Source organism: Alternaria ethzedia (genome assembly GCF_023757985.1).
Source record: "Alternaria ethzedia strain BMP 0044 chromosome Unknown scaffold_54, whole genome shotgun sequence".
Taxonomy (NCBI): domain Eukaryota; kingdom Fungi; phylum Ascomycota; class Dothideomycetes; order Pleosporales; family Pleosporaceae; genus Alternaria; species Alternaria ethzedia.
In genome coordinates, this window is record NW_026056247.1 from 8,057 (window position 1) to 31,751 (window position 23,695).

Genomic DNA, 23,695 nt, shown 5'->3' on the forward strand with positions numbered 1-23,695 from the left:
GAAGACCGGCCTGCCGCGTCTGCCACAGGTTTCATGGTGCCTCAGGGGTACCGGTAAAGTCATGCGCGGCCGTCTGTGTATCATCTGAAGGGCGGCGGAGGAAAAGCTCAAGCACACGTAGCCGTGGCTTGTATTCGAGCAGTTCACTGGAGACGTTGCGACTGTGCAGGCGACATGTGGGCACAGCGGGTGCACGACGAGTCCAGTCCTGCCAAGGCCACGCTGGCCCAAGCTTCATGTGTACGGCAGCCGCGACGCTGAGAGCTGCCTTCACGTGCGGCGTCAACACCACCACAGCCATAGCCACACCAAACGGTCCCTGCCGCTGAACCACCACGACCGTGAATCCGGACGCTGAATTTGCCTGATCTTACGCCTCCCCGCCCGCCTGTCCACGCCCGACGACAGTCGCCTTCCCTCCCCACAGCCACCACCCCAAGCTCATCACCATGTACGTCGTTCACAAGACGCGCTATCTGGATACTGATTGTTGCACAGGGAGGTCTTGCTAGGAATCACCGGCAAGGACTTCACCCTCATCGCCGCCTCCAAAGCCGCCATGCGTGGCGCCACCATCCTCAAGGCGTCCGACGACAAGACCCGAGTACTCAACACACACACGCTGATGGCCTTCTCTGGAGAAGCCGGCGATACGGGTATGACAGGAGCGGCCACGGCGACTAGCGGTAGCTGACGGTGGTGCAGTCCAATTCGCCGAATACATCCAGGCAAACGTACAATTATACTCGATGCGCAACAACATGGAGCTGTCACCCGCTGCAACTGCCAACTTCGTCCGAGGAGAACTGGCGTCGGCGCTGCGATCAAGAAAACCATACACGGTCAACTTGCTCCTGGGTGGATACGACACGATTGCCGACAAGCCAACTCTCTACTGGATCGACTACTTGGCGAGTCAAGCACCGCTCCCATACGCCGCACATGGATACGCACAGTACGTCCCATCCGCTGCCCTCTCCAATGCAGCACCTCCCGCACATTCAGGCCCATGCTAACACGGTACTGCCAGGTACTACTGCCTCTCTCTGCTCGACAAGCATCACCATCCTGACATCGACTACGAACAAGGCATGAAGATCCTGCGTATGTGCACCGAGGAGCTGAAGCGACGTCTTCCGATCGATTTCAAGGGCGTACTGGTCAAGGTCATAACAAAGGATGGCATCAAAGACGTGGAGTACGAAGACGACGTAAAGGTTGCGATCCCATAGAAGGCCATGGGTCAGCCGAGGCTAGACCATTCTACCAGATGATTTATGCACAGCAAACGGGTGCCATTACGATCATGACACTCGGGCATGATAGATAATAACGACAAATAGTCAATTGACATTAATGACTGCCGTGTCGTGCTCTGTCTCTTTCTTGCTTCTGAACCTTGCAGACCTCTTCGCCAACTCCGTGCACGATGCCATAGGGCCAAAGGTCATGAATCCGACGACGACGAGCCATGGAAGCAACGAGTCAGAGCAACCATGACAAACTAACAAGTACATCACACTCACGGCAACGCATGCACGAGACATAGGTATGTCCTCCAAATAAATCGACACCGCAGACTCATCGCCATCACTGAAGACGACCCAACGAGAAAGCAGCTTCCTACAGGAGTATCGCTCTCCGATCCCACGCCACCGTAGTGACTGGCAACTAAAAGACAGAGATGTTCTGATAGTCGTGGCTGGGATCGTTTGTATTTTTTGATCAAGGAGCGACAAAGGAGGACGAGGGGCGCAGAGTTTTTATACTGACGTGTGGGGGCGCCAAGCCGGTGCACGGGCAGAAGGGTTTTCCGGGCACGGGCACCACCGTGCGATGGAGCGGCAACAGCGACGAGGGCGACGAGGCGTGCGGCCCACCAACACCAACACTGGCGACGGCATGATGCTGCAGAAAAGACCATGGCGCAACCGCAACACTCAATCGAGAACCGCGTAACGTATCTTCAGTGCCCACTTCATTCGACTGCACACATCGACACCGCCGCGCACTCACCCGTCCCACGGGCCACAACATGTTTCACGGAGTCAAAGGTCATAGAGTATTGTGTAGAGTGAATTGTTTTTTTGATTTTGGGGAAGCTGATGAGCTTGAAGCATGTCGCGATCCACCACTGCGGCCTGGAGACAGTGCCGCCGCTTCAAACAACCGCTTTCACATTCTAGTCATCGCAACCGTCGGACATGCGCTTGCCTAGTCGGACTTATTCGCAGCTATGTCGCGCCTAGTTCTTGTATCCGTTCTCGTACCCGTTGGCCATGACCTCCTGGAGACCCTGGGGAGGACCGTTCGCCTGGCCCTTGGCAGTACCGTTGACCGCGCCGTTGCTCATGCCGTTCATGGTCTTCTTCGACTCGTGCATAGCATCCTCGATGGGCTTGTCGTTCATGGTATATCCAGTGTCGGAGGCATCGACAAAGGCGTCGAGACCGGCGCCCTCGCGGGGGTACTCCTTCATCAGCTCCTTGTGTCGTCGCAGAGCCTTGTTCATCTCCTCGGGAGAGACGTCGTTCAGGAACACGCAGGTACCGATAGGGTTGGGCACGGCAGCACGGAGCAGACCGTCACGAGTCTTCAGGATAGCCTTGGTGGCCTTGTCGAGCATGTCCTCGTCGAACAGCTCGTGGTCCATGGACAGACCAGCCCTGGAGAACAGGTTCAACAGCCTCCTGTGCTCCTCGTCGCTGAGGAGACCGCGCTGGTTTGCCAATGTCGCCGAATAGGCCATGTCGATGGAGATGGCATGTCCGTGACGGAGCGGAACCTTGGGTGAAAGCTTCGGAAGAGTCAGCAAAGGCAACGTGCTTAGGGTGCGGTAACATTACTTCGTGGAGCGGACTCCAGGTGTGGCCGTAGGCAATGACACGGTCGAGACCGATCTCGTGGAGGTTGGGCGTCTCGAGCTTCAACATCTCGTGGATACCAGCACGGTTGATCTCATCCGCTGCCTGGAGAACCTCCTTGTCGTTGCCCTCACGACCGAACCGAGAAGTGATTAGCTTCTCGCAGTACTTGTCCAGCAGGTCAAATGTTGGCTTGTGGGCGCAGGTCGAAATCTTGATCAACTCTGCGAAACCGTTTCGTACTTGGCCCTCTGGCAGGGTCTTCAAGAAGGAGAAGTCGAGGAATGTGTGCATCGGGGCGTGGTACGCTCCGAGACGGTTCTTGTAGTTGCCGTAGTTGACGGCGACCTTGATGCTGACACTGGCATCGATCAGGCCAATGACGGTAGTTGGGATACGGATGAAGTTGGTATTTCTTCGGTATGCCGCGCAAGCAAATCTAGGTCACGAGTTAACTCCATTCCTACAGCGCAGTCAGGCCAGAGTGCCTTAGAGCTATTTTTTACCCAGCAACGTCAGTCACCAAACCACCACCCTGCGATAGGTCAGCATTCTGCAACACGTCATTCGGGGTGGAGAACATACCACGACAAGTACGGGCTCCTTTCGGATGATGCCAAAGTCGGTCATCGAGTCAACAATGCTCAGGAGAGTCTCCATGGACTTGGCCTTTTCGCCGATCATGGTCTTGTGGATCGTCAGGGGCAGGTTGTAGTGGTCGAAGTACTTTTGCATCTCATCGCCATAGACGTTGTAGATGTTAAGATCCATGACAGCCAGGCAGCGGCCCCAACGCTCGTAGCACTTGGCTAGGTTGTTGTTGGCAGGGTTGAAGACGCCATCGAGGAAGGTGAAGTCATATTCGATCTTCTCGTATCCCTCGACGTGGAAGCCGTTTTGGGTCTCGACAACGGAAGCTTTGAGGTCTGACATGGTGAAAAGAGGTGGAAAAGGTGTGAATGAGATACGTTGAGTTCTGCGGGGTCAGTGTACGCAGGACTGCTCTATATAAATGGCGACAGACCGATATCGTCTGGGACTACTCACATAGCTCGCGGTACACGCTCTGCCTCCATTGGCTCTCAAAGGTCGGCAGTGCTCCAGACAACGTCAACCATACGCATTATTCTCGTTCATGATGCGGCCACTCGTGGATCCCTTGTTGTTTGGACTTGGTGCCACTTCACTTCGAGCCAAACTAGGCTCCTACTGGCCAGCCATGATGAAATGACTTCAACAACATTGCCCTCCCAGCGGTAAAACCCGGTTCCGGCACATGGGATATGCACTTTACTCATGCAACATGGGTTTTTGCGGGCTTGGGCACAGCAGAACCATCCTACTTGCCTTCGGCCAAGGACGAACTCGGCGTAGCACAAGCCGCGAACCCATCTAGTGCCAACAACGGAGTCTCTCCCGTGGTGGAGTGAATGAGATACACTACATACAACTGCGGGGCAGCCATCGAAATCACCTCATATCCACTTCAGGATTCACATCGTTCGATTGCTGACGCTCTGTGGCAGATGGTGACAGAGTCCTCATTTGCCAGCGAGTCAGAAGAGGTGCAGTGTGTGCGCAGGGCTGATAGTGCGCTACCGGTAGCCATACAGCGGCACTTTCTTACCCCTCAGTCCAGGGACAAGCTGGAAAATTGTGACATTCAGCGAGATCTTTTCGATTCTAGTTCCCGCTTCGGGTAGATAGAGTTTGGCGGATCCAGGATCGTTGAGGTATATTGCCTGGTAGAGGTAAGCGTACGTTGTCATGGCAAGTCCTTGTGGCTCCGTAGTCGGTTAGCGGACACAGCGTGCTCTAGATCGTTGACGACAGCCACACCCAACTCAACGTCAACACTATACAGGACCGTGTATGCACCAATGAACCGCCCCACATGAGCGTCGCGTATCCGCATGGCATAGTGCGAACTCGCCTCAACCGGTGCCAAGGGCGCTTTGACGCGTACACGGGAGTGTGGCATGGAAAAGGCAGGATACGGCGTCACACCTACATTGGCATCCCACCCTCAATAATGGGGTTTTGCAGGAAAAGCAATTTGCGCGATGTCAATTGCTAATGTGCTAACATAAGGAGTGACATCTAGACGCCTCCACGGAGGCAGATTGGGTGCTAAAGCAGTCGAATGGACTAAGCGCCACTCGTACATGTTCCTGCATGTATTTCGTCATTACTGATCACAGCCCCGCACTAGACCGGACGCGTTGAGGGGCAACTGTGGTAGCTCGGACGCGTCGAGCTTACGACTGTCCGCACAATTTCAGATTGCCATTGAACAACAGCAACAATGGGCAGCTTTGATCAAAGCAAAGCATATGCAGCGCAAGAGGAGGAGGGTGCGTTTTTCGACGATGGGCGCGAAATCGAGCTCCTGCACTTCGTCTATTCACATCCCAACATCGAGAAGATACGAGGATCACCAGAACATGTTCTGGCAGCCATTGACGAGTATGGACGCACAAAGAAGTATCTCATGAATGTGGGAGAGGACAAGGGCCGCATTGTCACGGACTTGATCGCGGAAGTAAAGCCAAAAACCATGGTATGAATGTCCCTGCACTCGAATTACACCCCTAACAGCACGTAGGTCGAGCTCGGCGGCTACGTAGGCTATTCATGTATTCTTTTCGCAGATGCTGTACGAAAAGCAGGCGGCGAGCGATACTTCAGCTTCGAGCGCGATCCCGCCTTTGCGGCTGTCATCATGTCTTTGGTCGACCTTGCAGGCCTCACCGACCTTGTAAAGGTGATTGTGGGCTCAAGCGACGAAGGCATTGCACGGCTGGCAGCATCGGGCCAACTGAAGCAAGTCGATCTCATGTTCCTGGACCACTACAAGCCTGCCTACACAACAGATCTGAAGCTCTGCGAGGAGCTTGGCCTGGTCACAAAAGGCTCCGTGCTGGCAGCAGACAATGTCATCAAGCCCGGAAATCCGCCGTACTTGAAGTATGTCAGGTCGAGCGTTGAGGAGAAGGTCAAGGAGGCTGGAGAGGGTGGTCAGACAAACCTCAGCGGCATTGCTGAGACGAACGTCAAGATGTACGAGAAGAGATACGGCAAGGCCAAGTTCAGCGAGAGCAAAGGCAACCCGAATCTCAAGTACGAGAGCAAGCTGGTAAACAGCTACGAGCCCACGGGCGTACCTGTGAGTTGGAGCGCCGGCCGTCTCTCACGCGCATTTACTGACGAGCACAGGACGGCATCGAAATCACACGATGCGTTGGCTAGAAGAAGGCATCATAACTTGGTACATGACGCGTTGTAATCTTATGAATCGCGAGTTTCAGTGCTGGTGGGTCCTGAGCGTCTCGGCGCGGCGACGGTACCCGGCTGCAGCCAGCACTACAGGTGCCAGCAATGCCTCAATGCTTGCAAAAATAAACGGCATTAACAGATGAATCTATTGTTTCATAAATTCCGCGAAGCATCTCTGCGAGGCCAACATTGACAGACTGTGGTGATGTTGTGACCACGGCATGACACGTCGCGGTCGAGGAAATAACCATGAACCCTGCATCCGCCGCCCAAACCCCTCAACCCCCATCCGCCGATCGCGGCCAGATCGCAAACAGGATCTACTACGACCAGATCGCAGACAGGATGGAGTCTAGGGTTCCACAATGTCGTACATGAGTGAAGTAACGATGACGTCTAGACTAGCGAGCAAAGCCAGCCTTCTCAGGCCAACAGCTTTGTCTGGGCGAACGTAGCCGCACGCACATCAATCACCTCGCCTATGCATGAACGCATTGCGTGACTACGAGCCGTCCGTCTGCACCGCTAATTCCTACTTACTTGCAGCCCGCATTGCAGTGCAGCGCAGCTTGCAGGCTTTTGCAAGGGCATAGTTGAGACCTCTCTCGGTCCTTTTTTTGATAAGGTAACGCCGTTGGTGGTGTGTTGGGAAACGTCTGAACGGTGAAGACTGTGCGAGAACAAGTGCCGAGGTCACGAGCACCTCTCTTCCATCAACAGCAACGGCGAAGACATGGCAGAGGGAAAGAAGGATGCCGTGGTGCCGTTTTACTATAGCCATGTGTGGAAGAATGTGCTTCTACTGGCTCTGAGCGCTGTTTGCGCGCCTGTGTCGGCAGCGCTGGTGTTGCTTGGTCTTGCAGTGTCGCGACTCCATGGGCAGCACAACGCAACCTTTTCGACCGAGGATAAGCAGCATGTGGCGGCGGCACGAAGACGGAAAACTATCCTCGTCACTGGAGTGTCCATGACCAAAGGTCTGACGATTGCGCGCAATCTGTCGCAGCATACACCGCATCGCATCGTTGGCGCCGACATCTCTTCTTTATCGCCAGGTCGCTTCTCCAGCGCTATTGCGAAGTACTACTGTCTGGACACACCGAGTGGCGACGATGCAGAGCCATATATTGACTCCATTCTCTCGATCATCCAACGCGAGAAAGTGGACCTATGGATCAGTTGCTCCAGCGTTGTCGCAGCCGTAGAAGATGGCCAAGTCGTCCGCCTAGCAGAGAAGCAAGCAAGAGAACAAGGCCGCCATTTCGAAGCCATCCAGTTCCGGGAAGACGTTGTCGAAAAGTTCCATGAAAAGGACAAGTTCATCGACTACATCGAGTCGCTTGGTCTCCCAATCCCGGAATCGCACCGCTGCACCAACCCACATGAAGCGCTCGATGTGCTCATGGGTGAGCTGCACAGAACGCCAACGAAATCAGGAAGAACGGTACCAAGACGACAGTTCATCATGAAACCCATCGGTGTGGACGACAAGGCCAGGAACAACATGATGACGCTGCTGCCATTCAATAGCCCAGACGCCACAGCCCAATACATCCACTCGCTCAACATCACCAAAGAGAACCCGTTCCAGCTCCAGCAATTCATCAAAGGAAGCGAATACTGTACGCACGCCCTCGTCATCCGTGGAAAAGTAAAAGCCTTCACCAGCTGTCCCAGCCTAGAACTCCTCATGCACTACGAGCCGCTGCCTGCCTCGTCGCCCCTCAGCAAGAAGATGCTTGGCTTTACCGAGCGCGTGTGCAAGGACGGCGGCGAAAGCTTCACCGGCCACCTAAGCTTCGACTTCCTAGTCGAGAACGACGATAAAGGCGCAGCCGCCAAGTTCTACCCTATTGAATCCAACCCGCGCGCCCACACGGCCGTCGTGCTCTTTGAGCAAACTCCCGAAATGGCAGAAGCTTACCTCTCCATTTTCAACAGCCCTAACCCCTTGTCATCGAAACACAAGATTGGTCCTGTTTTCCCTCGCTCCCCGACATACAGCTACTACTGGATCGGCCATGACTTGGTGTCTTTTGTTGTCCTGCCGCTTCTTGATTTACTTTTCGGCGTCGCGACCTTCCAGGCTGCTTTTAATGACTTGGCGACATTTTGGAGTCATGTTGTCGGTTGGAAGGATGGGACGTATTTGTTCGAAGACCCTCTGCCCCTTTTCGTTTTGTATCATATCTATTGGCCTGCGAAGTTTCTGGAGGCGTTGAGGACAGGGAAGGCGTGGAGTCGGATTAACGTTAGTACTACGAAGATGTTTGAGGGATGAGTATGGCGTGATGTGGGTCAGACTGTAAAAGAAACCGGGCTGATGGGGCGTCACTAAAAGCGTAACGGCCGTTAGAAATCTGTTTATAGACCGTTTGTGAAGAGAATTTGTGCCATTGTCTGGACGTCCTAGCTGGCATCACATCGCACTGCTATGCTATGCTTACTCAAAAGTACGAATCTACGCGACCGCAACTCGTTGTTCGTGGATCCCTCTTTACCAAGCACTCTCCTTCCCCCTCAGTCCAAACTCACATCACTCTCCGTCTCCCAAACCCTGCCAATTTCCATATCCCTAACGCTCGACCTGACTCTTTCCAACTCTGCAGAGGTGGAGGTACGAAGTCAGTATATGTCTCAAATGCACTTCATACCGTCAAAACTTACCGGCCGAATCCCTCCTGACCTTCTTCCTCAGCTCCGCAATGGCAATCGCCATTCGTCGCTGCAGACGAGTCTGCTGGCCATGTAGGGCACGAGCCATAGCGCATCGCGTGTAGCAGTGAAAGGTGATGCGATGCTTCCTAGCGGTACCAGAGAGACGGTGGAATGAGGCCTTTCGCGGCTGGGTTAGCGCTAGAAGCTTGGTGTTCCTAGACGATGACGAAGGAAAGATGGCCGTGATACGGGATTTGCGAGACGTAGTGCTGGAATATGTGATGCGGTGGTATATTCCTTTTGGCTTGTTCCTGGTCGCCGTAGCTAATGAAACGCACCCTATAGATCTTGTGCCGCTGTGTTTGTTGTCATCGTTGATGGGTGCTGCGAGTGAGATTGCGGCAGCAGTGCCCATGACCTGACTGATTTGCGAGCCCAAGGAATGGCGCTGGTCTGCTTCGGGCGCAATGGAAGTGGGGATGTGTTCGTCCGCAGCGACTTCTACACATGCGCCGTTCCAACCGCCTGAGTTGAGCAAGTGAACTGGGCGGTTCGCGGAGTCAACGTCCGCTTCGTATTTGCGCCTGATGTCATTTCTCTTGTCCTCGAAGCGTGACAGGGCCTCCATATCCTGGGTATCGATAGCGACATCAAGGACTTCTAGACTATCAGGCTCGTCTGACCAGTTTTTCGTGTCGCACTGTGTATGCTTTTGTCCCAAGATCTGAGACCCCAGCGTATACGTCCCACCATCTTCTGAGTCTCGATCTGCCTCGAACGTGCGCTTGGTGCCGTTGACGATGCTCAGCGGAGGCGCAAGGCCATCTAAAGCATCGGAAACCTCAGTCACCACTTCGTCTTCGGATTCTGCCTGTGGAACGCTCTCTTCGACACCAGAAGCCTCTTTCTCAGCTTCTTCAGCAGCATACGAAGCCTTGAGACCCTCCCAATCCCCCTTGACCCGTAACTTGGCGCGCCTCAACTCCACATCACCCTTGGCAAGGGTCAAGTCATGCATCATCTCAGCGACACGTCGAATCTGCTTCAACGGTACGACTTTGGCTGAGAGCTGCTGTCCAGCACCCTCCTTCGCTTCGGCCTCTTCTTCTTTCTTAGTCTTGGGCTCAATTCGAAGATCGCGGAAGAGATCTGTTATCAGTTGGAAATTGTGGGGCTCGGGATTTGCATTGATGTCTTCAGCCCGGGAGCGCCGTACATCGTCGCTCATGAGAACTTCCTCGCGAAGGCGTAGAACGAGGCCGAAGGCGCGACGATAGAAGGAGAGGAAGTCAAAGTTACTGTGTACTTCGTTCTCCTGCAGTTCTGACCTCATGGTACCTAGCAGCTTGGCGTGTGTCTCGTCCTGCTTGTCGAAATCGGGTTTGCGTACCCTGGCCTTGTCCTTGCCTTTTCGCCTTGGCTTCGAGGGCGTGATCTTGGTTGCTAGATCGGCAAACGTGCCTCGCAAGTCCTCTGAGATCCGTCTAGCCTGTTTGCAGTCATCGTCTGATGCGCCTCCAACAGCCTCTTTCCGTCGGTAGAGATGGTTGAAGACTGCATGACGCCTCAACCAACGGTTATTGTCCGGGTTCGGGCCATAGTAATCGGAAATCTTAGCCTCCAATGGCAAATCACTCCGTAAACCGCGTTTCACTCCAACTTGTTTCGGCACCCGAGGGAGGTACCTGGAACTGTGGCGGAAGTCCGTGGCCATAGCGCGGCTACTGGTGCTACCCGAGAGGAGATAGCGATTGAGAAAGTCGTTAGGGTGGGTCGGTGGATCGCCGTGAAACAAAGCTCTTGTCCTAAGCGTTGAGCACAGAATCAGTGCGTGTCTCACATGTAGTTCATACGCTGAAAATCTTACCCATGCATCTTGATCAGATAGTCGAGGTCTGGCCACTGGATGTTCAGACCGCCGATTTGGCAGGCGGCGTTGTAGAGGTGAGCGAGGCCATTGATGAACCACTGTATCTTGGCAATGGTAGTATGGTGGTAGATCTGGTTGTAGTGCCACATTGAAAGTCCCGCGAGCGTCGAATGAACGGTGATGAAGACGCTAGCAGCCATCGGCACTTCTCGCGAATTCAGAACATCTTGCAGCCAGTCCAACAGCCTGTCTAGAGGCTTCAACAGGAGGGTACTGAACTTGATCTCTTCTTTGCACATGTAGTCAGGCTTTGTTCCCTTGGCCCACATGCGGTCTTCGTAGTCGACATGACAACGGATACATCTGGCGATGTCTAAGCCGTGCTCGGTGAGGTCGCGTAGCATCCGACGACAGTCGTCGCGCACTGCCTCTTGGATGTCGAGAACAATGGCAAGGCCGAAGGGTAGGTAGTCTTGTGATGTACTCTGATGCAACAGCATCTCTGCGGTAAAGTGATCCCACTTTGGAAGCTTGAGGTTGCCCTTGCGAATAACGTCGAAGAACCTCAAGAATATCATGAGAGGGTGCTCCTGGATGTCGTTGCCAATACTGTCCTTCATCGGGCGCTTATTCGTGACGTAGCTCTTGATCAAGACGGCAGCATCATCCAGACAAAACAGGTGACGCAGTGCCTTTTCAGTGAGCGGTGTTGCTGCGTTCTGTGCTCCAGTGTTGGGAGCTGCTTTGATCGTATCGAAAAGCTGACGGATGAGTATGGCCAGGTCTCCTGGTAGCAAATCGAGCTCCTCCATCAGTGCCTTGACGTTCTGGTGCAAATGATCTAAACGCAGGTGGACGAAGTCAGTATCTACTTCACATGCAATTTGTACAGAGACACTTACCCTGGGCGAGGTCGGTCACTAGCGCTGCGGTCATCGCATTGACATGGCCCTCATGGTAAGCGACCCACACCTCGTAGATGACAGCCCGTATGCGGTTGAACTTGTAGAGGAAGCAGAGTACAAGAAAGTCACGGCGCAACTGTTCCTCCTCTGCAGTCAGCAGGTTCTCCTCTGGTATCGGCGCCTTCGTCTTCGTCTTGGAAGTCAGAGGCTGCTGCTGCTGGCTGCCATCATCCATGTCAACCTGGTCCCGCTTCCGCATCTTCTCAAGTAAATCGTCCTGTTCGTCTTGGCTTTTGTTGGACTCGGCGGGAAACTGGATGAAGACAAGGGTAGGCGTGTCAGTCTTGCCGTTTCGAGCCTTATTGATACCGGGGACAAGATCCTTCAGCACCGCCATGAGCGCTTCTAAGCTGCCATTGAAGTATTCATGACCCAGGTCCGCCGTGTTATTGTGTTTGTGATATTGCGTTACCTCCTTCCTTGACCGGATAGCGTCTCCCAGGTCGTCGATACCACTGGTGTCCGCGAGCGGAATGCTCGTAGCGGCTATGGCGTTGACGAGCTGCTCCTGTTTTTGTAGCGGTATTCTGTAGCCCTTCTTGTTCTTTTTCTTCTTAGCCTGGTCTGCAACCACATTTGCAATCTCCACGCCACGTTGGAAGGCTGTCTGGAGCAACCACGCTTGGAATTGGTCGGTGTAGGTCTTGTAACGCTTGACCGTCTCGGGGAGTTCATTTTGTCGGTAGTAATCCATTTCTTCAGTAGACTGGATCTGCAGCCGAGGAACTGAATACAGGCGACAGTAAAGACGGGGAGGAGAACTGAGGGCGGCAGATAAAGCTTGTGGGGCAGACTTGCAAGTGCACCAGAGGAAAAATCACATGGAGACCTGTGCTTTCTGACGTAGGATGAATGACGAGTAGAGAACGAAACTTCAACGACAACTCGCGCTCAAGCGGAGGACTCACACTTGTATATTGCGCAGGGCCAAGCCAGGAAGGCGTAATTATGGCCCACTGAGATTTCGTTGCTGTGTCAACCCTGATGTTACCAGGTGGTGGCCTAGAGACAGCAGTTTAAAGTGAAAGGAGCGCGAATCCCCAATACCATAGCCCCTGTCAGCTCTGAAATTGTCACGAGCATCTCGTTACAGCTAGCATAGTCAATGGGAGACAGTAGCTGTGCTCGGCTGGAATTCGTCGTGGAATACATAATCCGGGACTGTATGCGTGGTCGTGTCGGCCGATGGTAAACCTTTTCTTACAGCAATGAGCGCCATTCCTTACTAGACGGCCTCTCCAGACCCAAATGGTCACATAGCTGACCCATGTGATCGACGCCCCAGTACCCCTCAGTCTCTCCTCTCGCGTTGGTAGCTGCCGCACATGGTCAACAAACACTTTCTGATTATCTGACAGAGCACCAATTCTGCGCTTACCGACAAACCATGGCAGCCCAAAGGCGCCGTCTTCAAACGCCTTGGTAGTGTTTCCGCCCAGAGCCTGCTTCACCTCATCGGTCTTCGTCCTCGCGATCACCTTTTGCGCCTCTTCGTCACTGCCCAAAACAGTCCCAAGGATAGCCTGCAGATTCTCCGGCTTAGTCGGGTCGTTCCAGTGCGCCCAGAAATTTTCGTAGCAGAGCTCTATTGCGCGTTCAAGTTTTTGTGGGTGAGAGAGCGAGAGAGATACCAGGGCGCGCTGAATGGGCAATGTGCTGACAGGGAAGCCAGGCGGAGCATCTTGCAGGATGGGCACGTTGAACTGTTTCGACAAGCGCTGGCGCTCCGTATTGATCCACTTGTCTTTGTCTGTATGATGTTAGAGGTCAGGGTAGACAGTGGCAAGTCTGAGAACAAAACTTGACATACTCTTAATGTTCAGCGGCGGTGTGTTCCCACAGACCTTCATCAAACCCCCAAGCAGGATCGGCACATATTGCACCTCGACCTGTTTGAAGGCCTTTGAATTCTGCACAAACGCTTCGATTAGCACCGCATTACACCTCTACGTCTCAAACGTGCTTCAACCTATACCACCACCCAGACAAACTCACCTTGAGGACGTGGAAAGCAATGTAGGCAAACGGGCTCACAATGTCCACGTAGAATGTAATCTTCGGCTGAGACATGACCGGCTTTCTTTAGAGAGCGAGTCTGTGGGAGCTGTTGTGGGGATAAGACAGGGGGTGCGACTTTGTTCCTGGCACCATGCCCTATGTATGTAGGTGCTGGGTGAGGAGTCGGGACCGGTGATCTCATAGCCGGTCAGAATAACCGAGGCACAGACGGCGATCCATCTATTCGCAGGCGCGTATCTACGTACACCGATTTGGCAGCTCCGAGAGATGCTGGTCACTGTCAAAGAATATGCAGGATCCAAGGAGCTGTTGCTTTACGCCGAATATTCCCTGCGACTGAGGGCTGGAGGATGCGCTGGCGACCATCATCTTCGGTGTCACGCAAAGCAAGTGCAACAGCCGCACACGTAGTTCGATAATGACAAACTTTGGTATCTACCCTGCGCCTATAACACAGCTACTCGCCTTGAACTCATCACTGAACAGGATCTCCTCGGAGTGCCTTCAATCAACCATTACAATGTCTCTCTCCAGCTGCGATGTGCCATTCGTAATGGCCTTTACCTCCCCAGCTACTTCATCCATTTCCTTTAGAGTAAAGTCCAGCAAGTAGCTCTCGTCTACCAACTCCTCTACCCGCTTGTAGTGTCTCTCAGAGTACACCTTGATAGCATCCAGCACGTCCTTCAAACTGCCCTTCGCCCCTACTTTCCCCTGCGGCCTCAGACTGGCTAGCCGAGAAGCAGGGTAGGACTTGACCACAGCCCATAGGATTTTTTGAGCGATCGGCGCGGTGCGGACGTTGGTGTTCCAGTCACGGAGGCGGATGAGCAGTTTGTACAGCTGCTCGTCTGCCAAAGAGGCGAGTACTTCGTCAACGGTATGGAGACCTGAAAGGCTGTCTGCATCTGGGTGCTCAGTCTCTACTACCGACTTGAAGAGGGAGAAGAGGCGGGCTGGCTGGTCCATTTGGAGGGCGAGTACGATGGCTTCGCGGTAGTTGCCGGCATACGTGTAGTTTTGTAGTTTCTGATCGAGTTCGACGCGTTCTGTCTCTGCAGTCGTCGCAGCTTCCAGCGTGGAGCTTGTTGTATCCTCCCAGAACGTGATGACACTGTCTCCACCACCAGAAACCAAGGCGCCTGTTGTTGGATGTGCGGCGAGCGCCCAGACACGGTCGGTGTGGTTATCGAGTGTGGTCATGGCCTCGCCCGAGAGTGAGTCCCAAATCTTGACAAGCCCATCACCAGCTGCAGAGGCTACTTGCGGGCCGCGCTTGTCTCGTGCATCGACGGGCCGGTAGGGCAACCACGACAGCTTCAAAACACTGTTGGAGTGGCCTTCCAGGGTGAGCAAACAGCTGTAGTCTGCTAGGCTCCATATCTTGACGGTTTTGTCGCCGCTGCCTGTTGCGATCAGGCCCTTGTTTCCCGAGTTTGGCGCCTGGGACGCCTTGGGTGCGAACTTGACCGACCATACGCCGCGTTTGTGGCCCCGAAGGACACCGATGGCCTCTCCCTCTGCGGCGGAATAAATCTTGACGGTGCGATCCTGCGATGCGGATGCGAAGAGACTGCCAGAGGGGTCGATGTCGATGGCGTTGATGTCTCTGTCGTGTGCTTTGCGGGTGTACTTGGCTCGCAGTTTGCCCTTCATCTCTTTGGTAGTATCCCACCGCTTGACGGTCCTGTCTTGCGATCCGGTCACGACGTATGCGGGAGGATGCGAGAGGGGGTCGGTAAAGGCGGCTGACGATTCCTGAGGTATTGTATGCGGCAATGCAATCGCGCCGAGCGACTCGGCGTGGCCAGTGAGGACTGCGGCGCAAGTGTAGGATTCGTTTGCGGGATCGATTCGCCATAACCGCGCCGTATTGTCTTTGGCACCTGTAGCAAGCCAGTGGCCTGACCAGTCTACGTCCAGACAGATGACGATGTCCTCATGTCCTTTGAGCAAGCCGACATCCGCACCGAAGTATCTGCCCTGGGTTGCGTCGTCTCCGTCAGACTCGTTCAACGTGATGATGCGGATGTCTTCCGAGTTGGTGTTGAGCGCCAGTAGCGACTTGTCTCTGCCAACGTAGGCAATGTCGATGACCTCGTCGTGCGTTCCCGAGACGCGGCGGAATATGGGGAGCGGGTCGATGGTGTCCTGCACGCCGAGCGACTCGGCTGGTCTGATTGTGTAGAAGTTGAGCACTTGGTCGGCATGGACCGAGACCAAGTAGGGTAACGAAGGATAGTAGAGAATGTTGACAATCTCGTCCGTCTCGGTTCCAGGCGCTTGCTCTCGGGTGAGCTCTCTGCCGCTGGACGCGGACCAGAGGCGCAGTCGGCCGTTCTCTCCACCCGAATACAGCGTGTTGCCGTCGGGGAGGAAGCCTGCGCTCTCGATGCCTTCGAGAGCAGCAATGGTGCGCTGCGCCTTCCACGTGTGCGAGTCCCAGACAATCAGCGTCTTGTCTCGGCTGGCAGACACGAGGGCCTTTTCGTGCGGCGAGTACTGTAGCGAGCGCACGACGGAGACGTGCAAGTCGAGCACGGCGGCGCTCTTGCGCTTGTGCAGGTCCCAGATGCGTATCCGGCCGTCTTCGGCACCAGAGGCCAGGCGGAACTGCATCTGGCTCTCGCCCTGGGCGTGCTCCAGCTCGGCAGCTTCTGGGCGCGACTTCCTCTTCCTCTTCCTGTTGTTGTCGGGGGCGTCTGGGCGCTCCGCCACCTCTACCTCGAAGAAGTGCAGGGCCGAGACGACGCCGCCGTGGCCGTGGAAAGCGTGCGTCGTGTAGCCGCCGACAATGTCCCAGATCTTGACGACGCCGTCTGCGCCTCCGGTTGCAACCAGCGTGCCGCTGCGGTCTGTGGCCAGGGTGACTACGGGCGATGTGTGGGGCCGCAGTGTGCGCAGAAGCTCGAGCTCGATGGTGTCGTCGTCCGTGGCCGGGGGGTGGAGGGCGAAGAAGCGCATCGACAGCGACCGCGAGCACACGACGAGGTGGGATGCAGCTGGCGTCAGCACCAGGGCCGTGATGGCCTCGCCGTCGCCCTCGACCCTTGCCAGCTCCTGGCCGTTGGTGAGGTCGGACAGAAGGACATCCTCGCCCAAGCTGGCGGCCAAGATGCGCCCGTCTTCGCTGAGGGCCAGGCTGCCGCCCGCGTAGATGGGCTGCAGGGTGCGAGCGACGCTGTACGTGGTCTTGACGGCAGCTCGTTGCGCCGACATGATGGGCCGTGTGGTAGAGGCAGAGGCAGGAAGCGTATGCTGGGCGAGCTGAGGGCGCAGGAAAAAAGTTTATCGATAAGGCGGCCCTACCGCGCGCTGACGTGTGGCGGCGCGTCTCCCGCACACGCACCGTGCCACCACCACCACCACCACCACCACCATGGGCCGCCAAGCCTACCTGGACAAGATGGCCTTTGTACGGACCCCGCCAGCGCCGCGCGCACATGCTGGCTAACACGGTGCTAGGGGCGCTCGGCCTTTGCGCCCACGCAGGCCGCATCGCAGTCGGCCGCGTACGTCCAGCTCGAGTCGGCGCAGGCTGACGTCCCGCCGCGCTACCACGAGGCGACCGCCAACAGCTACGTCCAGCTCTACGACGAGCGCGGCAGCCCCATCAACCCGCGCTCCCACCAGTACGGCAAGAAGCTGCGAGGCGCCCAGAACGATGTGCTGGCCTCGGTCGGCGTCGTCGAGCGGCGACACGCCCCGGCGGGAGCCTTCCCGCGCGCCAGCCACGACCGCCTCGAGCTGCTGGAAGCCGAGGACACCGTTGGGAATGCCATTGCACTGGCGACCACGCTCACCGAGAACCTGTGCACCTGGTGGATAGGCACTCTCAGGGAGAGGATTCTGGCACGTTCCTGCCGCCGCCCTCTCGTGGATCCACTAACCGGCGCAGACGTTCCACTATCCCCATGCCCTCACCTTTGCCCAAATCGCCGCCGCCGAGCGTGCCCTCTCTGGCGCCCCCATTGTCTATGCCGGCTTTGCCGCGCGCGTGTTTGCGACCATGCACATCCAAGCCATTGTCTACAGCACCTTTGTCTATCAGCCTGTCGAGCGCTTGCTCTATGCCACACGCGCAACCGCAAGGACACGCAACTTCTTCCGCCACGCCAGGAGAGCCCTCAAGTCTAGCCTTCGCCTGGGCCTCGAGATGCTGTGCTATCCCTTCTTCTACCACGCTGCATTGCAACGCCTTGGACTAGTGCCCGCCCGCCCACTACTGCCAGCCTGGCGGTCCCTCAATCCCCTCTCAGACTCGTCGCCTCTGCCGTTCTCTCTGCACTGCAATGCGTCTGAGTCCATGGCGGACTGCATCGGTGCAATCTTGACCTCGCCCGCCATCCTCCTGTGTGCTGAGCACTCCATCGAGCGCTGGGTCTACGCCTGCGTCTACGAAGCTGTCGAGACGGCCATGATCCGTCCTGACGAGCCCGACATTCCCAGCCGGGACGCCAGTGGAAAGGACCGGGCCTTGGCTGTTCTCGGGCTGCGACGGGAGTCGCCGCCCCTGATTCGGGACGCCGTTCACAGCCTGCTCGCAATGCTTGGGTGGGCCCGGCCGGTGTCCCCTCCGAGCGCACAAAGAAAGCGGGCAATGGAGCTTGCACCTGCAATCGCCTCGAGCGAGATCCAGACGCTACAAGTTGGTGGCACTCAGGTTACCGGCGCTACCCCACTCAATCTCCCCGTCCTGCACTCGACAGATCACCCTTCCGCAGAGCCGCTCGATGCAGATGCCATCGCCGTTCCGATCGATGCATTTGAGGACCTGGTGCGATCTACCACCCCGCCAGGGTCGCCGACACAATCGGAGCAGAACGAGAACGGTCCCCGGATACGCATAACGTCGAGGGAAGGAATCGTAGAGATGGAAGTCCGTCTCCCGCCTAGGATACTTTCCACCCACACGCAAGTCGCAGAAGGCTCGGATCCGTTGCAAGACGACGCAGCTGCCGGGTCAAGGAACCGAGCCCGCTCAATGGACGGTCATGGATACCACCGCGTCACGCAACTCTCGTGTGAGCCGGCGCAGATGATCAGTGCAATGGTCAGAGCCCAGCTTGTCGGCCTCGTCATGCTCCCATTGAGGATGGCCACTTTGCGAGCGATTGCCTCACATTATGTAGCCAGGCAAGAAGGGCATGCAGGGTCGTACCGCATTGTGGGTGGGTTGGGTCTCGGTGAGGGTGTAGGCTGGCGGAACATTGGCACCCAGCTCTCACGCGTAGCGCTCTGTGGTGCACTGGAGCTGACTATCGATCTTGGCCTGTGGGGATTGCAATATCTGGCCATTACAAAATTCGGGCAGAGTGTCTTCGGATGGGGTACGCTTTGAGCGTATCACTCGCTTGGCAGACGGCACCATGGCCAGTGACATGCTCGGCAGCACCCGATGCAGTGGCCTTGGAGCGGCACCTCTGGCGGTTGTGTTGTTTCACGAGTAAGTAGACTCGAGTGCCGGCATGGACAATGCTCCGAAGGGGAACAGTGGATAACAAGGTCCCCGCAATACCGGTGGGTTGGTCTCTGGTTGGTCACCATGCTGGAGCATGCTTGATCACGAGGCCATTCAAGCGAGGCTTCCCGACGCCGGCGGGTCATTGGTGTTTGTTGGGCCGGCAGTCGTTGGTAGGAGTAGTGGTGGCTCGGAAGGCAAACGCGGCAGCACGTGCAGTGTGGCGCTCCCGCAGCACCAGCGCGTTAGTCTCTGGCTGGAGAGGACGCGGCGACACTGGGGGTTGGTGCAGTGAGGCGGAGACGGCGGATGGTTCTGTATGTAGACGGGCGGATCAGCATGCGCACAGAGAGTAGAGGCAGGCGGGCCAGGGTCTGCAGATGGCAGCTGCTGTGGGTGCCGACATTAGTGAACCCCTTTTCCCAGGTACACCTGGCCCTGCGTCTTTGGTGCGTTGGCGCGAACAGCCACGCCGCCCGCCCGTTCTGCTTGCACTGGCACGGCGCTTTCATCGGTCGGTCGTTCCTTCGTCGGGCCCCTGCACCAGCACCTGCACCTGCCCCGAGTCCCAGGGGATCCTGCCATCCATCTCATCACCGCTCCTTTTTCCCCACCACGCCAACACACTGCCGGCCGACCTCACGCTGAGCGACGCTGAGAGACGCTGCGTGCTGCCACATCCCATCGCCTCGCTGCCCCCTTGGACGCGCCCACGACGTCCCCAGGCCTGCCAGCGCGCCTCCCCCCGCCTCGACTGCGACTACCCGTCTCCGCTGCATTGCCTTTGCGCTTGCTTCCCGCGCCCAGGGCCCTGCTTGTCCGCGACGTACTCGTCCCCGCCTACCTTGCGAGGCCCCGTCGCGTTGCTGGAGGGCCACGCCGGACATGTGCACAGCGGCATAGGCCACCTGCAAAAACAAAGCCTGTAGGGCCCACGACTGCAGCGCCAGCACCTCTGCCGCCCGCCGCAGCACTCGTACAGACGCGCCACCCCATCACCATGTCTGCCAACTCGCTGCCTCGCCCGTCGCGGCCCTCGATCGCTCCGCCCACCGGTCCCTTGCCCTCGCTGCCCGTCCCCAAGTCGCGGAGCTCCCACGTCGGTCCGACGACGCGCAGCTCGCTGCTCCCCGGCGCCGCCAGCACACGCGCTGTGTCGTCGTCGTCGCTGCCCTACCGCCCGACGTCGAAGCATCTGACGTCTCCCTCGGTGCCCTCGTTCCCGCCCGACGCTGGCGCGGCCGGCTCGCTGCCCGTGGGCAAGTCGCTGCGCAAGACGGTCAGCATCGGCTCCTTTCCCCAGCCGCCCAGGCACGGCGGACGCTCCAATCCTACCAGTCCGCTATCCACCAGCTCCACGCCCGGCGGAGACACGGTCGACCGGAGGCTGTCCTCGATATCCAAGGGCCCAGCGCCCGCCCGGAGCAACAGTCTGAAGAAGCCGCGGAGCTCCAACATGGGCGGCGCGCGAGGCCTGCTCCCCAAGTCGCCCCTGTCGCCCCCGAGCCTGCTCAACGGCAGCGCCGACTCCGTCACCGTCGAGACGGCCCATCTCAGCCTCCCCTCGCCGCCCCAGAGCCGCACCTCTTCGCCGCAGGGCTCCTACGCCACCAGCGCAACCACATTCGAAGACGGGGACGACGGACGCGCCGACGCCAAGGCACCCAAGGACGGCAAAGGCAATGTCATTGTCAGCGTCCGCGTCCGCCCCGATGCCGGCGCCAAGGAACCCAAACACGACGTCGAGTGGCAAGTCAACAACAAGCAGGCCCTGATCGCCTACAAGGGCAAGGAGGGCGGAGACTACATTTACGGTATGCTTGCACACGGCGAGGCTCGCTGCACCGGAGCTAATTTGGCCTGACCTAGACAACGTATTCGATACCCAAGACAACAACGCGCGCGTGTACGATGCTGCAGCCAAGCGACTCGTCCGGAGGGTCATGGAGGGCTATCACGGCACCGTCTTTGCCTATGGCATGACGGGAACCGGCAAGACCTTCTCCATGCAAGGAACTGCGACGAACCCCGGCGTCATACCCCTGGCCATCACCGACATATTCTCCTACATCCGGGAGACGCCCCAGCGCGAGTTCCTCCTGAGGGTCAGCTACATCGAGATCTACAATGAGAAGATTATCGATCTGCTGGCGGGGCCCGTCGTGGGCATCAACGGCCAGACCGGGCCCGTGGAAGAGATCAAGCTGCGCGAGGACAGCAAGCGTGGCGTCTATGCGTCGCCGCTCAAGGAAGAGATTGTGCAGAGCCCGACCCAGCTCCTGAGGGTCATCGCCCGGGGTGACAATTCGCGAAAGGTGGCGGGTACGCAGTTCAACGCGCGCAGTTCCCGGAGTCACGCTGTCGTCCAGATCGTCGTCGAGAGCAGGGAACGCGCTCCTGGCCCTGCAATGAACGGCGACAAGCGCTCAGCCATTGTCCCGGGCGGCGTCCGTGTTTCGACGCTCAGTCTGATCGATCTGGCTGGCTCTGAAAAGGCGGCGGACAACAAGGAGCGGCGGACAGAGGGCTCCCACATCAACAAGAGCCTGCTCACCTTGGGCACAGTCATTGGCCGCTTGGCTTCGGACAAGGACAAGTCGGAAAAGGACAAAGGAAAGGGCGACAAGCACTTGCCGTACCGAGACAGCAAGCTCACCCGACTTCTCCAGCCCGCCCTCTCCGGAAACTCGCTCGTCAGCATCCTCTGCACTATCCAGATCGGAGCCAGCGGGAGTCCCGCTGCTGTCAACAGCCACACGGGCGAGACGCTGAACACGCTCAAGTTCGCTTCTCGAGCCAAGAACAACATCGTCAGCCACGCCAAGAAGGCCGACGAGTCCATGGGCGCTGCTGGGGATGCCGGCAGCCGAGCACTTCTGGATCGCTACCGCCTGGAGATTGAGGATCTGAAAAAGCAGCTGGCAGAAGGCAAGAACAAGGAGCCCAAGGAAGAAGAAGACGACGAGCTGAAAAAGGACAAAGAGGAAGAGAAGGCGCGCGAGTTGGAAGACAAGCAGCGCCATGAGGAGCAGATGCTTGAAATGCAGCTCGCCCGGACTGCCCTGAAGGAGCGGATTGAGCATCTCAACAGGCTGATCTTGAGCTCCAAATCGCTCGGCGTGAACAACGGCCGGTCCTTCTCGTCAATGAGCTTCCAGCGCGGTTCCGTCATGAGCAATCACCACCACGACATGCGCCCCAGCTCCATACGCTCCTCGGCAAGCCACGCCACCCTCGAAGTCCCAGGCAAAAGACAGAGCACGCCACATCTCCACATGGACGGCTCCGAGGAAGACGACTCGGTCGGGGAGAACGGAGACGGCATTGCGAGTCAGACCGTGCAGATCCAAGCCCTGCAGGCTGACCTTGCGGATAAGAACCGTTACATCGCGACCCTTGAGAAGCGCCTTTTGCATGCCCGGCGCTCCAGCCATTCTCGAGTTTCCATGTCCTTGTCGCACAAACTCACAAACAGCGAGGAGGGCGGCATGATTGCGGCGCTTGCCGAGAGAGACAACGAGATAGTCAACTTGCGGGCGCAGCTGGAAGACAAGGAGCGCATGATTGGCGCCCTCACGTCGGCTCGCAAGAAGAACGACAACGCACACGAGATGGGCAGCGAGTCGCCCGGCAGCCGGCGTACTTCGGGCTACCAACGCAGCGGCAGCGACGGCAGTGGAGTCAGTCTTCTGCCCAAGGGTCCCACATCGCCCGCGCTCAGCGTGAAAGCGCCGTTCCTGCCTCCACCAGCTTCCAATGGCTCAACCAAGAACATCGAGGAGATGACGCGTATGCTCGACGAGATGATAACCGGCCGCGTCGAGAAGACTGCAAGGCGAAGCAGTCTCAGGCCCGTCACCGAGGGACCATGATTTTGCCCAGGCGAACCGATGAATCAGCTCGATCGAGATGAAACGAAGTACGGTAATGAGGATGAGATGAGATGTCGGCACGAGCGGCGCGGGGCACAGTACTTGCAACTTTTCTTCTCATTCAGCAACATCCTCAACTGCGAGGAACACATTAGCGACAGGCGTTTATTGGCAACGGAGTAATCATGGCCCAGGAATGGACTGGAAAATCGGGTGCAGCGTACGGGACACGTACGCATGCTATGCAGGGGCGGCTTTCTGCTTGTTTACTCATTGCGATGCGCCCCGGAGGATTGTACACTACCACTTTTCTTTCTTCATCTTCCTGTGCCGAGGGACTTTCGATCTGATACCCCCTTTACATAGCTTTCGCGCATCTTTCTTGCCTACAATACGATATGGAGCCATGGAGAGTAGCTTCCACACCCTCTCGATGGAAAGTATGCTTTACATTCAGACCCCGTGCCGTCTTACCAGCTGCATCTCACAGGACCCCGAGTACTATACCTCCGATCCCGAGCTCCCGAGATCGTCTTACTTGCACGCGCATGACAGACTTCCTTTAATACACCTCACACCATCTGACTACACACTGTCTATTTCAAACTCGCAGTAAACGAACCAGTCAACATGCCCAAGTCCCAGGCCGCTACTGGTGTAAGCGACCAGTGGTGTCACTGTCATGGGGTTTTGGCTACTCGGCCCTAGCA

The 23,695-nt window shown here is 56.9% G+C and overlaps 8 protein-coding genes across 8 annotated transcripts; 5 read left to right on the top strand and 3 right to left on the bottom strand.

The window, feature by feature from the left end:
- Positions 1–559: 559 nt before the first annotated feature.
- On the top strand, positions 560–1,232 carry PCB4 (putative proteasome subunit beta type-4; the record flags this gene model as incomplete). The annotated part of the gene is made up of 3 exons (XM_049382244.1): positions 560–656; positions 706–955; positions 1,031–1,232. 3 exons carry the CDS (start codon positions 560–562, stop codon positions 1,230–1,232), a joined length of 549 nt encoding a protein of 182 aa, XP_049227969.1.
- A 1,013-nt stretch (positions 1,233–2,245) lies between these two features.
- On the bottom strand, positions 2,246–3,797 carry J4E87_010674 (uncharacterized protein; the record flags this gene model as incomplete). Its single annotated transcript, XM_049382245.1, has 4 exons — positions 2,246–2,797; positions 2,847–3,303; positions 3,371–3,399; positions 3,450–3,797. 4 exons carry the CDS (start codon positions 3,795–3,797, stop codon positions 2,246–2,248), a joined length of 1,386 nt encoding a protein of 461 aa, XP_049227970.1.
- Positions 3,798–5,169: 1,372 nt separating this feature from the next.
- On the top strand, positions 5,170–6,113 carry J4E87_010675 (uncharacterized protein; the record flags this gene model as incomplete). Its single annotated transcript, XM_049382246.1, has 3 exons — positions 5,170–5,424; positions 5,470–6,030; positions 6,081–6,113. 3 exons carry the CDS (start codon positions 5,170–5,172, stop codon positions 6,111–6,113), a joined length of 849 nt encoding a protein of 282 aa, XP_049227971.1.
- A 760-nt stretch (positions 6,114–6,873) lies between these two features.
- Positions 6,874–8,421, top strand: J4E87_010676 (uncharacterized protein; the record flags this gene model as incomplete). Its single annotated transcript, XM_049382247.1, has 1 exon — positions 6,874–8,421. The coding sequence occupies one exon, from the start codon at positions 6,874–6,876 to the stop codon at positions 8,419–8,421; it is 1,548 nt and encodes a 515-aa protein (XP_049227972.1).
- A 375-nt stretch (positions 8,422–8,796) lies between these two features.
- Positions 8,797–13,703, bottom strand: J4E87_010677 (uncharacterized protein; the record flags this gene model as incomplete). Its single annotated transcript, XM_049382248.1, has 7 exons — positions 8,797–9,067; positions 9,137–10,483; positions 10,666–11,509; positions 11,571–12,345; positions 12,860–13,383; positions 13,444–13,543; positions 13,629–13,703. The coding sequence occupies 7 exons, from the start codon at positions 13,701–13,703 to the stop codon at positions 8,797–8,799; spliced, it is 3,936 nt and encodes a 1,311-aa protein (XP_049227973.1).
- A 453-nt stretch (positions 13,704–14,156) lies between these two features.
- Positions 14,157–16,871, bottom strand: J4E87_010678 (uncharacterized protein; the record flags this gene model as incomplete). Its single annotated transcript, XM_049382249.1, has 1 exon — positions 14,157–16,871. The coding sequence occupies one exon, from the start codon at positions 16,869–16,871 to the stop codon at positions 14,157–14,159; it is 2,715 nt and encodes a 904-aa protein (XP_049227974.1).
- A 160-nt stretch (positions 16,872–17,031) lies between these two features.
- On the top strand, positions 17,032–18,993 carry J4E87_010679 (uncharacterized protein; the record flags this gene model as incomplete). Its single annotated transcript, XM_049382250.1, has 3 exons — positions 17,032–17,067; positions 17,118–17,528; positions 17,551–18,993. The coding sequence occupies 3 exons, from the start codon at positions 17,032–17,034 to the stop codon at positions 18,991–18,993; spliced, it is 1,890 nt and encodes a 629-aa protein (XP_049227975.1).
- A 1,120-nt stretch (positions 18,994–20,113) lies between these two features.
- J4E87_010680 (uncharacterized protein) lies at positions 20,114–22,985 on the top strand (the record flags this gene model as incomplete). The annotated part of the gene is made up of 2 exons (XM_049382251.1): positions 20,114–20,927; positions 20,983–22,985. The coding sequence occupies 2 exons, from the start codon at positions 20,114–20,116 to the stop codon at positions 22,983–22,985; spliced, it is 2,817 nt and encodes a 938-aa protein (XP_049227976.1).
- Between the last annotated feature and the right edge of the window lie 710 nt (positions 22,986–23,695).